Source organism: Aquarana catesbeiana, linkage group LG01 (assembly GCF_042186555.1).
Source record: "Aquarana catesbeiana isolate 2022-GZ linkage group LG01, ASM4218655v1, whole genome shotgun sequence".
NCBI lineage: Eukaryota > Metazoa > Chordata > Amphibia > Anura > Ranidae > Aquarana > Aquarana catesbeiana.
The window spans coordinates 398833276-398849003 of record NC_133324.1 but is presented as its reverse complement, the minus strand read 5'-3'; the positions used below and the strand labels follow the sequence as shown (position 1 = coordinate 398849003).

Below are 15728 nucleotides of genomic sequence, written 5' to 3'. Positions count from 1 at the left end.
AAGTTCCAACATATCCAGCTTATTAATCCATTTATTTATGGACTACCTGATCTCAATAATTTAGTTGTAGAGTCACAGCCAAATTTCAGCCTAGTCCACACAGGCCATGGCCTAGGGCAGTGATGGCGAACCTTGGCACCCCAGATGTTTTGGCACTACATTTCCCATAATGCTCAACTACACTGCAGAGTGAAAAGTGTAAGTTATTCCTGCGCTACCTTGGAAAAAAGTGTACACATGGACAGCTGCGGACACCAAATGGGATCAAACAAAGCCCATAGGCGGTAAAAGTATAAGAAGTGGGTGCTGCGCTGACCTGATATAATAAAGGGATCTAATACCCTATAACAGTGTAAAATCAATATATAGGAACTGTGGGATTATGTGTGAATAGACAATAATAAAAAATCATACGTCGTTTCTATTTAAAAAATACACACAGTGTGTAATCTATAAAACACTAACCCGTGCTCTACTCATCAACATGTATCAACAGTGACAATACTAAGCATGCAGGGAACAAACATAGTCAATCCTCTTGCATGCATAGCAGCATGTGCAAAAACTTAAAGTGCCATAGTGCTGATGTGTAAACAAAAAGATACATAAAAAATCTTCTATAAATACATCTATCTGTGCAAGCAAACACTGTGAAATTGCAGGAACCATACAAACAATTCCTTCTGCATATAAAACAATGACATATATAATATATATAGTGCAAATAAGCAAAATTGTGCAAACCAAGCAATATATTGCAAATTGTGCAAACAACGCAAAAAGTGCAAAATAAGTGTGTGGCGTATGTGTAGATCACTGCTCAGACCTTATCGCCACAATAACATAAAATCCAGGAAATGTCCTTCAACACACCAAACATGTGTGTCAATACAAACGCAGAGATAAACCATATGGAGATTTCACTCCTTTAAAAGTTCGATGTGCAACAAAACAGCCAGTGGGGTGCCAAAAGAGAGAGAGTGTGTCTGTCCTCTTCGTGCAAAACACACACAAGTAAAAGGTGGCCCCTTACCTTAAGGTAATGGGACAATCGCATAAAAGGTAAAAGCTGGAGGAGGTGGTCTCTCTTTGGGGTCCCTGGACTGGAGCCGGTGGTCCCTGTGCTTTAATCCCTCAGTGCCAGCGGAGCACACACATAAAAGAACAGAGGGGTACCAGATAGTGTAGTAGTTTCAAACAAAGCGGTATTTTATTAAGGTTAAAAATGCATGTACTCAGATGAAGTAAATGCACAATGCATACATCTCCTACGAGCGGCGAGCTCGTCAATCTCCGTCTGTGGAAGTGCCTATCCCGTCCCTACGCGTGACGTCACCCGATCACGTGACTTCATAGGAGATGTATGCATTGTGCATTTACTTCATGTGAGTACATGCATTTTTAACCTTAATAAAATACCGCTTTGTTTGAAACTACTACACTATTATGTCTATTCACACATAATCCCACAGTTCCTATATATTGATTTTACACTGTTATAGGGTATTAGATCCCTTTATTATATCAGGTCAGCGCAGCACCCACTTCTTATACTTACACTGCAGAGTGCATGTGCATCATGAGAAACCTAGTTCCAAAACATCTGGGGTGCCTAGGTTCGCCATCACTGGCCTAGGGTGACTTCTTGTCACCCATATTGTTGATTATAAGTAAAATAAACTGAAATCGCACCTTCTGGGTAGTATTATTGGGGCACACTGCTTATACTGCTTACGAAATAAATATCCCCTGCACACACAGCCAAGAACTTCCCAGGGTGAGGGGGGCAGGGCTTATTTATGCAGGCATTGTGTCTCCTTCCAAGTACTTTAGTTGGCTTAACCACTGCACCTGCACATACACTGGTCTGACAGAGGTCTAAATAGTAAGTGTTGGGGAGGGAAGGGGAGCTTCAGCATCTGTTTACACAGTAGCCCCCCCCCCCCCTAACCCCCAGAGACTTTCAGCCACTGACATTTATCTCTACAGTACCCTTCTCAGCCACTGGCAGTGCCCCCTTATCCCCTCCACAAGCCACAGCCCCTCATCAGTGTCTCTAAGCCCCTTGCAGTGTCCTGTGCCAACTCTACACTGCTATTAACAACCCCACCCACCTGCAGTGCCCTCTAGCCCCTTCAACAGCTCCTCAGTTACTGGCAGTGCCACTTGCAATGCCTCCATCCCTCTTAAAGTGCCCCTGTCCCCCAGCTAACTGCAGTGTGCCCAATCCACAGCTCCCCAGCCACCTACAGTGCTCCCAGGCTCCATACACAGCTCACCAGCCACCTGTATTTCCCCTTGGACCCATCCCCTTTCAGTGCATCTCAGCCATCCAGGGTGCACCCAGATTATTGTAGTGCCCTTTAGCTACCTGCAGCAACCCCCAGCACCATCCACATTCCACCCCCAACTATCTGCTCCCAAGCCTCCTCAACAGCCCCTCAGTCACTTGTAATTTGCAGCAAGACCCATCCAGAACCCTCCACCCACCTGAAGTATACTTCAGCCCCATCCACAGTCACTTCTACAGCCATCTGCCCCACTAGACCTCTCTATATCTTCCCTGCCATGCCCCCAACCCCCTCCTGCTTGTGCTAGTGTTGTATTCTATCTCTGCAGACATGTTTTTGGTTATGTCAGTATGGTACTGATTTTGTGTCTGCAGACATGTTTATGCTTGTGTCAGTAGGGTACTGATTGTGTCTCTGTTGACAGTTCTGGTTATGTCAGTATGGGATATATTGTGTCTCAGTAGACATGTTTATGCTTGTGTCAGTATAGTACTGCTAAGGTCTCGGTTAACCTGTTTTTTTTTTGCAAAACAGTACAGTTTGTATCTCTGTAGAAGTTTTGGTTCTGTCAGCATAGTTCTGATGTTGTCTATGCAGACATGCAAAAATAACATAATGCTAATGTTACAATAATGTAAGTCTTGGTAAACTAGTTTCGGGTATCTGGCCTATAAGAGAAAAATCTGGTTCTGCATATAGTGTATAAAACCCAAAAATCTAAGAACTTGAAAACACTAGAAATTGGTTCAAACCCCCTCCCCCCAAAGAAAGAATTATGATATGCAGAAAACTATTTTAGTGATTCAACATGAACAAGTCCACAATGTTCATGAAATCTAACCTGTAATATAGTTTCTACCACATCCAGAATAATCAAGTTGGCTTCAGTAGCCAAGTTTCCACCCATGATGGCTTCCTGGTCCATTTCGGCCTTGGCCCTGTTATAAAAAGACTTTATTCAAAAGTGATATCCATCATAAAAACAAAGGCACACAATACAACAGCTGTTTGTTGAAGTAAATTGCAGTATACTGCAAACAAATGTAGCTCTGCAATCTATTCATCACAGCAACATTTATTGATACACATTTAGTTATTTATTACTTATCTTTCAATATTTTTTACATTTATTTAAATAGTTTATCTACCTGTCCGGTCATGTTACGCTCCTCCTTCTCTTCCATACAAGGAACAATGTACGTCATGAACAACCTCTCTAATAACACCATGTTTTCACTCATCTCATCCACTGTAATTTATGCCTACTGCAATGTGTTATTACACTCAGTGTTTTGCATTCTATACTATATCATAACCCCACTATAATATATTATTGTTCTCATTGATACCAGTAACATTATCAATTACAAAGTAAAGGTACTTACATATTTAGTCTCTCGTTAGCTTGGCGCCAGTGTGTCTGCTCCTTCCTCCACCGCAGGTTCTCATTAAGGCCAGCATATTTGTCATTCCCCGCTACAGAAAAAGACAATGTCACCCATAATTTCAAATGACAACCTATGCATAAATAGTCCTTGAATTTTCATGCATGATTTATTAAAACACATCCTGTAACAATGATGTATTTTGTCAAACAAATGCCGACTTTTCATTACTGACTAAAGATGCAAGCCTGAAAATTAGCAGTTATGTATGAATAAAATAGCACTTGTATTCAGCAAAACCTGTTCAGTGAAAAGAATGCACTCAAAGAAAGCCACTGAACTGACCGTTCATCTATCCAGTGTGAAAACATCCATTTGATGTGCTAAACTAACATTTAGTATTTGTATACTCCATCTACAGTCGTTTCTGGGGTTCCCTGTGAAATGTACTTTACGAACCATCTGAGCAATGATTTAGTTCACAAGTTTTTGGGTTTTTTATTTCGCCAAGCACACAGCATACTAGAAGGAATAAAAGGTGACTTGGAAACTAAATGTTGACGGTGCTGTTCTTCCTTTGCACTTATATCATCAACAGGCAGTTTTATCTTGCCTTACCAGTGACAGGCACATTTTGGAATAAACCAAGTGCCACGAGGATATAACTTTTACTGCTTAACAATATAAAGGAGGTAGATGTTCTTTAAGAGATTTAACACTTTACAAACCTCTGCAGACTCCCACGTATAAGGAGAACCCTTGCCTATTACAACCAATCATACTACAGTTGTCACTTACTAGTGCATATTAGAAAGGTAAAAGCTCTGGGTATAACCACTAAAGCATTTTTTACAGACTAAACAAGCCACATTTTGAACCATTCCATTGAAAAAAAATCCTCCTAGCTATTTTATTAATTGAGTTTCAACCTTTGTGCCTACTTTAAATCTCCTACATCTTTTTAAACAAAGCAATGCTTTATATTTTACCCCATACTCGAGATCAGTTTTTATAAACTATTTTTTTTCTTGAAATACTCTTTATTAAACTTTTCCTTTTTCCTTTTTACACAACACATTCATACAATTTAATAAACAAAACACTTGTCTCCAGGTATCTTGATAGCTAGACACTCCACTGACATACAGTGAATACTTAATTATTCATAAACACTAATCTACCCATGAATATATGTACGTACATACATATACATGCACACACATATATAAACACATGCCTACACTAACACACACACATATACCCATACCCTCTACAACCTCCCCATTTTATAGATATAACATATATGTATATGACTCTCTAAATATCTGAGAGACTCTCCACAATTTCCCATATTTTATTTTTGTGTTAAATAATTAATAGAACCACTATTTATGTATATCCTACCACCAATTTTATATATGTTATAATCTTACAAACTTCCATCTATTAGCTTCCAAGTGCTTTATTGTTCCCCTCCACTTTCAAGAAAAAAAAAAAAAAAAAGAAGTCAAGTCCCATTTATGTGTTACATTCTAACAAACCATCTCTAACTAATTCTGAGGAGATCAACCCTGGAGTGTCTAACCATTTACATTTTTTAAATTTATTTGGGTATCCCCTATGTTGATAAACCATATGTTCTCTTTGAAGAACTTAATTCATGGATTTTACCCACAAAGAGTGAGTTGGGGGAGTCGTAGAGGGTCCATTTCTGCACTATCAACAGTAATCGAAGAATTGCCGTATACATCTGAGGGGTATACAATTCTCCATCCAGCCACCCCAATATAAATATCTTGGGTTCCATGAGGGCATTAGTCCTGAACACCTTATTAATAGTATCCAGGACTAAGGTCCAATACCCAACCAACTTCAGACATCTCCACATCGTATGTACCAACCTCCCTTTCACATCGTGGACAGCAAGGAGTATCCCTCTTATGCCACTTCAAAAGTTTCTGGGGGGTATATTATGCACAGTGTATAATAAAAAGTTGGGTAAGTCTCTGGGATGCAGAAAGAAATACTTGTCCTACATTATTAAGGACAACTGACCACTCCTCATCATTAAGGGGGCCAATGTCCATTTGCCAATATGTCCTGCATCTCACAGAATTTGATTTTGACATTTTCTGTAGCAATGCACTATAAGACTTTGTTATTTGTCCCCGCTTAGAAGTTGCTACTAAACTTTGGTTAAAGCGGGGTTCCACTCAAATTTTTAACTTAATCTTACCCCCTTAAGTTAATTGCATAGATGTTCAAATGCCGCATGAAAATTTTTGTTATCGTTGTAATTACCTTTATATTGTACTTTATTGTGGCACTTCCTGTCTCTCCTCCCCTGGGAGTAGGCGTGTTTATTGCCTTTCCCCGGCGCCGCACTGTCTCCTGGGAGCTTAGTGTCAGGCTTCCCAAGATTCAGTGCAGAAACAATGATCATGCGTGTGAACAAGCTGTGAATCAACAGCATTCACCGCATCCAGGAAATCAATGCTTGTGGGCTTCACATGCCCACAAGCAAGATGGAAACAGCCAGCATCACATTTTTTAAGTTATTCTTCAGTACGAAAACAGACAGAGGCAGAAATATTACACCCAAACTGTGAGTATTATTTTGGGGTTAGCAAAGTGTCTCAATGACCTAAAAAAAAAAAAAAAAAAAGATTGGTCGCCGGACTCCCGCTTTAAAAGAGGAGTATGGGAATTTTTTTTCCCATATTCATACTTACCTAGGTGGATGCAGCATCGCACCGATGCTGCATCTGTCCCCGTCATCTCTGTACTGAGTATCAAAGCCATCGAACATCACCAATGGCTCGGTTCTCTCAGCTCCCAGAGCAGAGAACTGCTGCCTGTTAGTCAGCAACTCTCCTGCTCTGCTCCTCCAAGCTCACTGAAATGCTGAGCAGTGGAGGGGTTGGGAGCGGCCGTCTCAGTGGCTCGTTGAGAGGCTGAGATGGCCATCAGTTCAGGCACCTGGCGGATCCAGACTTCCAGAGTGGGGATGACGCAATGCCTGGACTGATCTGTGTGACGTCAGCAGAGTGTGGACTTCAGACCAGTCTCTGCTAAAAACGGGTCACAGGAGTGCAAAACGGATTGCACTCCTGTGACCCGTAGGAGAAGCCCGGCCTAACGAGCTAGCATTAGTCTGAATTCACAAGTTTTACTATAACTTTAGATAACTTTAGATAACTTTAGTCTGGTAGCCAACACCTTAGTCAATATTTTAAGATCTGTCATTAACAGGGATATTGGTCTATAAGAATCTGCTACCATCGGATCCTTCCCTGCTTTTAATAACAGCACAATAATTGCTTCATACATAGACTGAGGGAGTTTGCCCAGTATTTTAGCATCTGTTATTGTGGTAAGTAGCTCCAGTAGGAGTGTATCACCAAAAGTTTTATATATCTCGATGGGCAATCCATCACTCCCTGGAGACTTTGCATTAGGGAAAGTTGCAACTGCTGCCTGTAATTCTTCTAAAAGTAATGGGTGCATTCAAAACCTTTATATCTGCTTCCCCCAGTTCAGGCAAGGTAACCTCATTCAGAAAATTATAAAGATCATGCTCACTATATGAAGCTTAAGAAACATAAAGATCTTCAAAAAACAGTCTAAATCCCTGTATTATAGAAGGAGTATCCATAACTATGTCATCTGTGGATAATCGCAGAGCAGGTATGTGGGCAGACTGTGTCTGTGATCTAGCCACCATTGCTAACAGATGTCTAGTTTTTTCACCTTCCCCCAAAAAATTTTGGAGGCAAAAAAACTTTTTTATTCCACACAGCGTATAGCTTTCGAGCGATAAAATTCCTGAGCATCAAGCCTTTCCTGTTCTGTCTCCCTATTGGGATTAACTAGATATACCTGTTCGGTCTCGTCAACTCGCTGCCTAGCACCGGTTTTCCATTTCCTAGAATTAGTTTTAATTGCTTATACTCCTTTTAAACATAAACCCCTGAGATAAGCCTTTAATGTATCCCACACTATTAAAGGGGGGGGGGCTGAATGTCTGTTATCAATTAAAAAACTATTCAGTTAATAATAATATTTAATCTGTATGTTCAAAAAGAGTAATCTAAAAAGGATTTAATTGCCAAAATGCTTGAGGCCTAGATTAATAATCTGAAAAACTGGAGAATGGTTTGACAATCCCCTAGCAAGGTAGTTAACCTGGGGTGACAATAAATAAGCGAACTAGTTTCCTAAAACTAAATTAATATGTGACAAAGACAAAATGTGTACATGAGAAGCAAGAATGAATACAGAGGATGACTGCACCTCCAGAGATCTATAAGCCCTGCTTCGGAGATGTAGCGGGCAAATGGTGTATATTCCCTAGGGCTGAGAGGTTGAAAACATTTAAATATATTTAGGGTCGGATCCAGTGTATTATTAAAGTCTCCAACTACAGTGAGCGGAACCAAGGGATTACTTATGACAAATTGGAGCAAATGCTTCAACACCTCCACATTAAATGATGGGAGTATGTAAACATTTGCCAAAATACACATATACGAATCCCAATTACACAATAAAAAAATACATTACCCCATTTTATCAATCAGTGATTGCAATATCCTAATTGGGTTTCCATTTGCAACTAATATACTTACACCCCTAAAATAGTTAGTATACACTGAATGATATTGTATAAAGTACTTAGCCTGTTTCAAAAAATGTAAATACTCCTCTGTCAGATGGATTTCTTGTAAACAGACAATAGTGGGATTGTAATGCTTTAAAGTTGTAAACATAGCAGTATGTTTGCTAGTATTATGGAGGCCTCTAATATTCCAGGATAATACCGTACTCTTATAAAAACTCATAATAAACCTTCAAAATCATATTCATCAGAGAAAGAAGAAAAGGAAAAAAAAAAGGCAAAACATAATATGTAGCACTTGCAGAGGTTGCTGGGTTGACCCATACAGCACGACACCTAGAAAATGGGGCTTCCATAGTGAAACCAATATGGCTTCCCTTACTATACCAATGGAGTCTTAACCTAGAGCAAACATCAATAAGATTAAAGCTTCTGGAGACCATATATACATTCTGCACATTCAAACCAAAAAATAAATAAGACGAAACAAAACACACAGCCATTCACACCATCTATTGCCGCACAGGCAATCTAGGGAAAAAAATATGGCGGCTAGCGCCCATCGGCTATGGGGTTCAGCCAGATAGGCTGCAACTCTCTAAGGTGACCAAATCTAATCCATCCTCTACAAGTCCGTGCTTAATACTATTTTTGCTTAATTTTCTTGAATCTCTCCTTTTCCACATCAATATTTTCTTTTCTTTTGCAGTAGCTACTTGGAACAAAGGTTTAAAAAATGAAAAAAAAATATTTAAAAATAAAATGAAATTCAAGTAATATACATAAAAGATTGAAAACCCAAGAAAATATTACTTTAGTTATGCAGGGTTTTAGCAAGCTTCATAGCAAATGCTTACCTGCTTCAGTTCTAAATATGATGATGACTGCCCACTTTGCTTCACTCATTTCATTCAGAAAAAATATTCTTTAATCCATAATATTACTATATACTATATATACTATAATCACATGATTAGTACCAGTTGTGTACTAATTACATTGTGCCCCAATATTTCTCACCTCAGTGTAAGACATACCAACTCTCAAGTACCTATACCTCAAAGGCCTAATCATCATGGTATAGCAGTCTGACCACCTCACGCAGATATACTGCAGCAGAAGGGCACGTACAGGCAGAATCACGTACCTGTATGTTGCCCTTTAAGAGGCGGCTTGCGGACGCGTGCGCGCCGCCAGGAGCTCCGTGAGTCAGATCAATGTCTGTGGAGATACCCGCAATCGTCTCACGGAGAGGAAGAAAGGGGAGATGCTAATGTACACAAGCATCTCCCCGTTCTGCCTAGTGACGCTGTCACTGATCACAGCTCCCTGTGATCGGGAGCGGTGATCAGTGACGTGTCACTCGTAGCCACGCCCCCTAACAGTTAGAATCACTCCCTAGGACACACTTAACCCTTTCCTAGCCCCCTAGTGGTTAACCCCTTCACTGCCAGTGTCATTTTTACAGTAATCAGTGCAATTTTATGGCACTGATCGCTGTAAAAATGACAATGGTCCCAAAAATGTGTCAACATTGTCCGATGTGTCCGCCATAATGTCGCAGTCATGATAAAAATCACAGTTTGCCTCCATTACTAGTAAAAAAAAATTATTAATAAGAATGCCATAAAACTATCCCCTATTTTGTAGACGCGATAACTTTTGCGCAAACCAATCAATAAACGCTTATTGCGATTTTTTTTAACAAAAATATGTAGAAGAATACATATCGGTCTAAACTTAGGAAGAAAAAGGGTTTTTTTATATATTTTTGGGGGATATTTATTATAGCAAAAAGTAAAAAATAATGCGTTTTTTTTTTCAAAATTGTCACTATTTTTATGTTTATAGCGCAAAAAATAAAAACCGCAGAGGTAATCAAATACCACCAAAAGAAAGCTCTATTTGTGTGAAAAAAAGGACGTCAATTTTGTTTGGGAGCCACGTCACACGACCGCGCAATTGTCAGTTAAAGCGACGCATTGCTGCATTGCAAAAAAGTGCTCTGGTCTTTGGCCAGCGAAATGGTCCGGGGTTTAAGTGGTTAATGGACATACTGTACTTGTTGGGCTTAGAGAACAATTTACTGTCTTTCATGTCAGTTTTGTAGTGGAGGGCTTTTTGATTCTTTTATGCCCAGCAGCCCATCTCATCATAACCTCAGTAGTTCTCATGTCTTCCCAAAGTATCGGTACTAAACAAATGTAAACTAACACTCTTGTAGGAAAGAAAACTGCAGAGAATGAAAAGGGAATATCTTTAATTTCACCATTGGTCCATCAATATCACCCCAGAGCCCCCTTGAAATACCTATGCAACTTCTGACTTGAGAAAAAATGAATGTCACTGTCTCATATGTGCTTATATCTAGGCCTTCCTGAGCATTGTATTGCTGGATAGCGGCAGGTTTGCCTACAGTTCTTTTCCCTAGGGGTCAGTATTTACAAATGCACTTCAGGAGAGCTTGGTGGTACTCTAGAGGTATTCTGACATTAAAATAAAGGGTATGCATACCTTCCTCTAATTAAACTTTTAGTATACGATTGTTTCCATTTTTAAAGCTGATTTACTTTAAAGTGGTTGAAAACCCTTACATATTGGCTACCTAGTACCTGGGATTGTATAAACTTTTAGTTTTTCTGGGCTAAAAACTCAAAAGAAGTTCTTAAACACTTGCTATAGACTAGCTTCTAAGTAGATACCTGTTTTCCAGCGTCTCATCATTTCTCCCCTAGCTCCTTCGCCACGTAGCAATGCTTCTTCCAAGCGAGCTTTTACATCCTTAGACTTCTGAAGCACCAAAGTGCTCACCTTGTCTGGTGATTGCTTTCCCTGAAAGAATAGGATTCCTAATTGTTGCAACTATTAAAAAAAACATCGTATTCATGCAGAAACAGTCCTTGGGAGCTATGCCATTTTTGGCAGACATACCGAGGAATAATGGGTGACTGTTATGGACTGTTAAATAAATACCTTGTACTCAAAGCAGGAGACACACATATATAGTAGATCGAGTACTCTGTTCAGCTGTAGAGGTGTTAAGTAGGCAAGCCACTTTTGGATGACACTCTGTTCTGCATTTTTCATGATCCACAGAAAGCAGGTAAGTAGGTTCCGTGTACATTCTGGGCTTAATGTGGAGTACATCTTAAGAGGCTGGAGAGAGACAAAATGGATCACTTGGTACTTGCTGTAATATGTAACAGATAGAAATACAACAGATTGAAATAGTTTTTATTTAGGATGTACAGCATTAATAGCAGTGTAGCAGTAACTTTGGACTGAGATGCAATGGACATCGCCTACCACACATTATCAAAGCCTGATAGGGCTATGGTATTGATATGCCATGCTCTTTCAGCAGGTATAGTACTTTTCCTCTGGGGTCGAAGTTCTGTACAATAATATTACTGCTTGACAGGGACGTGAGCTGAGGTCAGTGGCTGGTGAGGCACTGGCTAGTATCAGAGCCAGATACACACAGGTTACAAATGCCGTGATTGTTAGAGCGAGAGCAATAATTCTAGCACTAGACCTCCTCTGTAACTCTAAACATGTAATCTGTAAAAAAATGTAAAGCATCACCTGTGGAGATTTTTAAGTAATGAAGTTTGGCGCCATTCCACGAGTGTTTGCAATTTTAAAGCGTGACATGTTAGGTATCCATTTACTTGGCATAACATTATCTTTCACATTATACAAAAAAAAAAATCGGGTTATCTTTAGTGTTTTTTTTAAATATTCATGAAACAGTTTTTTTCCAAAAAAATACGCGTTTGAAAAATTGCTGCGCAAATACCGTGTAAAATAAAAAGTTTCAGCAACCACCATTTTATTCCCGCCTGCTAAAACAATATATATATGATGTTTGGGGGTTCTGAGTAATTTTCTAGCAAAAAAAAATATGATTATTACATGTAGGAGAGAAGTGTGAGAATTGGCCTGGGTTAATTAATATACAAATAATTATTATATATTGTTTTTAAGGTAATTTACTATATTTTCAAAAACTGTACTCAAGCAGGTGGTTTAAAGAACAAATTACTGAAGTTTGAAGTTATAACTTCAAACCAGTAATTTCACAGTAAATAGATAAATAGTAAATTATCTTATAAAAAAAAAACCTTTTCAACAGCAGCAGATTCTCATTCTCCCTCTTAACTGTGTGAGAAAAACATGGGATTGTGGGTAAATCTTATACCCACAAACCCATGTTTTTTTCCTTGTAGTTAAGAGGACTGGGCTGGAAGGGAGTATTTGTCTTTTAGACACATGCCCCCTTCTATGACATTGCAGTGAGAGGCATGCCTCCACTGCAGCATTTTTATTGGACAGCCAGGAGCTCCGTGAGTCAGATCGCGGGTCCCGCGGACTCGATGTCTGTGGGGATACCCGCGATCGTCTCACGGAGAGGAAGAACGGGGAGATGCTAATGTACACAAGCATCTCCCCGTTCTGCCTAGCGACGTTGCCACTGATCACCGCTCTCTGTGATCGGGAGCGGTGATCAGTGACGTGTCACTCGTAGCCACGCCCCCTAACAGTTAGAATCACTCCCAAGGACACACTTAACCCTTTCCTAGCCCCCTAGTGGTTAACCCCTTCACTGCCAGTGTCATTTTTACAGTAATCAGAATTTTATAGCACTGATCGCTGTAAAAATGACAATGGTCCCAAAAATTTGTCAAAATTGTCCGATGTGTCCGCCATAATGTCGCAGTCACGATAAAAATCGCAGTTTGCCACCATTACTAGTAAAAAAAAAATTATTAATAAGAATGCCATAAAACTATCCCCTATTTTGTAGACGCGATAACTTTTGCGCAAACCAATCAATAAACGCTTATTGCGATTTTTTTTTACCAAAAATATGTAGAAGAATACGTATCGGTCTAAACTTAGGAAGAAAAATGTTTGTTTTTTTATATATTTTTTGGGGATATTTATTATAGCAAAAAGTAAAAAATAAATTGTCACTATTTTTATGTTTATAGCGCAAAAAATAAAAACCGCAGAGGTGATCAAATACCACCAAAAGAAAGCTCTATTTGTGGGGAAAAAAGGACGTCAATTTTGTTTGGGAGCCACGTCGCATGACTCTGGTCTTTGGCCAGCGAAATGGTCCGGGGCTTAAGTGGTTAATGGACATACTGTACTTGTTGGGCTTAGAGAACAACTGTCTTTCATGTCAGTTTTGTAGTGGAGGGCTTTTTGATTCTTTTATGCTCAGCAGCCCATCTCATCATAACCTCAGTAGTTCTCATGTCTTCCCAAAGTATCAGTACTAAACAAATGTAAACTAACACTTTTGTAGGAAAGAAAACTGCAGAGAATGAAAAGGGAATATCCCTTTAAAAAATTAAAAAAACTGTGAACAGACAGGGTGTTTATTGCAGAGGAGACATGCAATGTCTCGCTGCAATTAAATACACCTGCCTGCCTGTTCACAATCCCCTGCAGAATATACAGTGAGCTGTGCATGTGCGCATTTATCTGAGAAAAGTTGACAATTTTTCCTGGGTTCTCACTGGGCTTGTTTGAACCCATGGGTACCACATGGTCATCAATGGACTTACAACAGAGGTGAGCGCCAGTGGGGGTGGTTTAAGGCCAAACTGATTTCCTGCTACAGCCATTGCAACGCTTGGGTTTATTGTGCTGGGAGTATCTGCTTCTTCATCTGGACTACGCATCTTTCCACTCCGTGTATCTAGAACTAATACATTAAATTATTATTTCACATTTTATCATGTACAATATAACAGCTTAGATGAAAAAACTTATTTTCAGCCACCACAATCTACCTTACTGAGTTGTAAAAGTTTCTGTATTACAAAGAGCAATCCTTATGGCTGTATATCAGCAAATATTTTACATTTTAATTGTTACTGAATTTTAGCATAGGGCAGTGTTCAAGAACACATATTGGTTCTAGCTGAATTGCTCTGAGGAATGCATATTACATATGCAAAATTCAACTTTTTTTTTTACAAAACAAGATAGTATCATATGCATGTGCGTGTCCACCATACACCTCCTATACTAAACATTTTGCAGTGGAACAACAGCTAACATTCAGAAAGCACCAATGCCACCATCATTTTCCCCAATGTATATCATCTAAGGTAGTTTTCTGAGATTGCACAATGTCAGTAGACATCTAGAGCATCACTGGATCCTGCAAAAAGCAAATTATGTCATAAAGCATTTTAGTGAGACCTCCGTAAAAAAGACAAATGTATTTTAACCATACATTTTTTTCATGACAGGTTTCCTTTACCCATCAATACATTTATTCTGTAAGGCAACCATTTTTTTGTGACACGCAGGGCTTTTAATCAGTATGATAACAACATTTTTGTTAGTGAAAATCTCGCTTCTCTCCAGTGCTCTCTGCTGGCGGAACAGCCAAACCACAAGTGTCATTGCACATACTAGAGCGGCTGTCTCACCAGGTCTGTTACTGAAAACACCAGGTCCTAATAACAACCTAACCAAAGTGGTGACTATTGGACTGCACAGTCATTTTTAGACATCTTGCAAAACTGCAGACAAGCGGTGGTAAGACTATGAAAGTGGAATCTGTTCATACAGTTTGGGGATTCATAAAGGGTGCCATAGCTTTAGAATTTAATTGGGCTGCCGCACCCAAATTGTCGGTGCTTGTGGCCAATCCACGTACCATCACAGACAGGTACATAAATCTGTTGGTGCCCAGCACTAAGGTCAGAGTGTCCATACTGGACACTCCTTCCTCAGGTGTACTCTCTACCTGGGTACTGTTCTCAACACACTGATGGGTGCATGGTCTAGGAGTTTTGGAGTCACTAGTTCCCCGGTAGGTATACTTTGCTGTTGATTAACAGTGCATGGCAGTAGGTGAACTCATAGCTGCTATTTGGTTCAATAACCTCTTTTGAATCCACCAGCTGTCAATCAAGAGTAAGATGTATCTAATTGGGAACTATTCTCTCACTTTCTTATCAGGCTCAGCCCACCCAGTGACTCAAGTCATTTCCCAGATATGGGCATTGTCATATGTCATAAATGATATCACCAATATCCCCCACCCCTCTGTTTACATTTAGCTTTCAGCCAGGGAATCTCCTAAGCAACACTTGAATGGGGCCGGGTATAGAGCTCTGTACAGGAAGCTGTCATACACACAACATCACAGACATGCCCCACTCTGAGTGCTAGCATAATGCCAGCCCAGAGCTGATCTTAATTACTAACAGTTTCCTATTCTGCGAACTGTCAGTAATTCCTTAAGAATCTGTCACCACCATAGTGACAGGTTCTTAAAGTGGAGGTAGTTTGAATCATCTGAATTTGTCACACATGTCAGTAATGTTAGCAAAACTGGTGCAAATGCTTGCCTGAAATAGGCACAGGTAGTTCTAAAGGGAACCACTGCAAAAAAGTGTCTTTATT

The 15728-nt window shown here is 39.6% G+C and overlaps 1 protein-coding gene across 2 annotated transcripts in view; it reads right to left on the bottom strand.

Moving 5' to 3' along the window:
• DOCK8 (dedicator of cytokinesis 8) overlaps window positions 1–15728 on the bottom strand; it is a 229135-nt gene that overhangs the window by 46752 nt on the left and 166655 nt on the right. For both annotated transcript variants that reach the window (XM_073634844.1, XM_073634849.1), the window contains 5 exons: window positions 13871–14010; window positions 11268–11450; window positions 10997–11126; window positions 3677–3767; window positions 3133–3229 (listed from right to left, as the gene is read on the bottom strand). In XM_073634844.1, the coding sequence (XP_073490945.1) occupies window positions 3133–3229; window positions 3677–3767; window positions 10997–11126; window positions 11268–11450; window positions 13871–14010 (641 nt within the window). The remainder of the gene's footprint in view (window positions 1–3132; window positions 3230–3676; window positions 3768–10996; window positions 11127–11267; window positions 11451–13870; window positions 14011–15728) is intronic.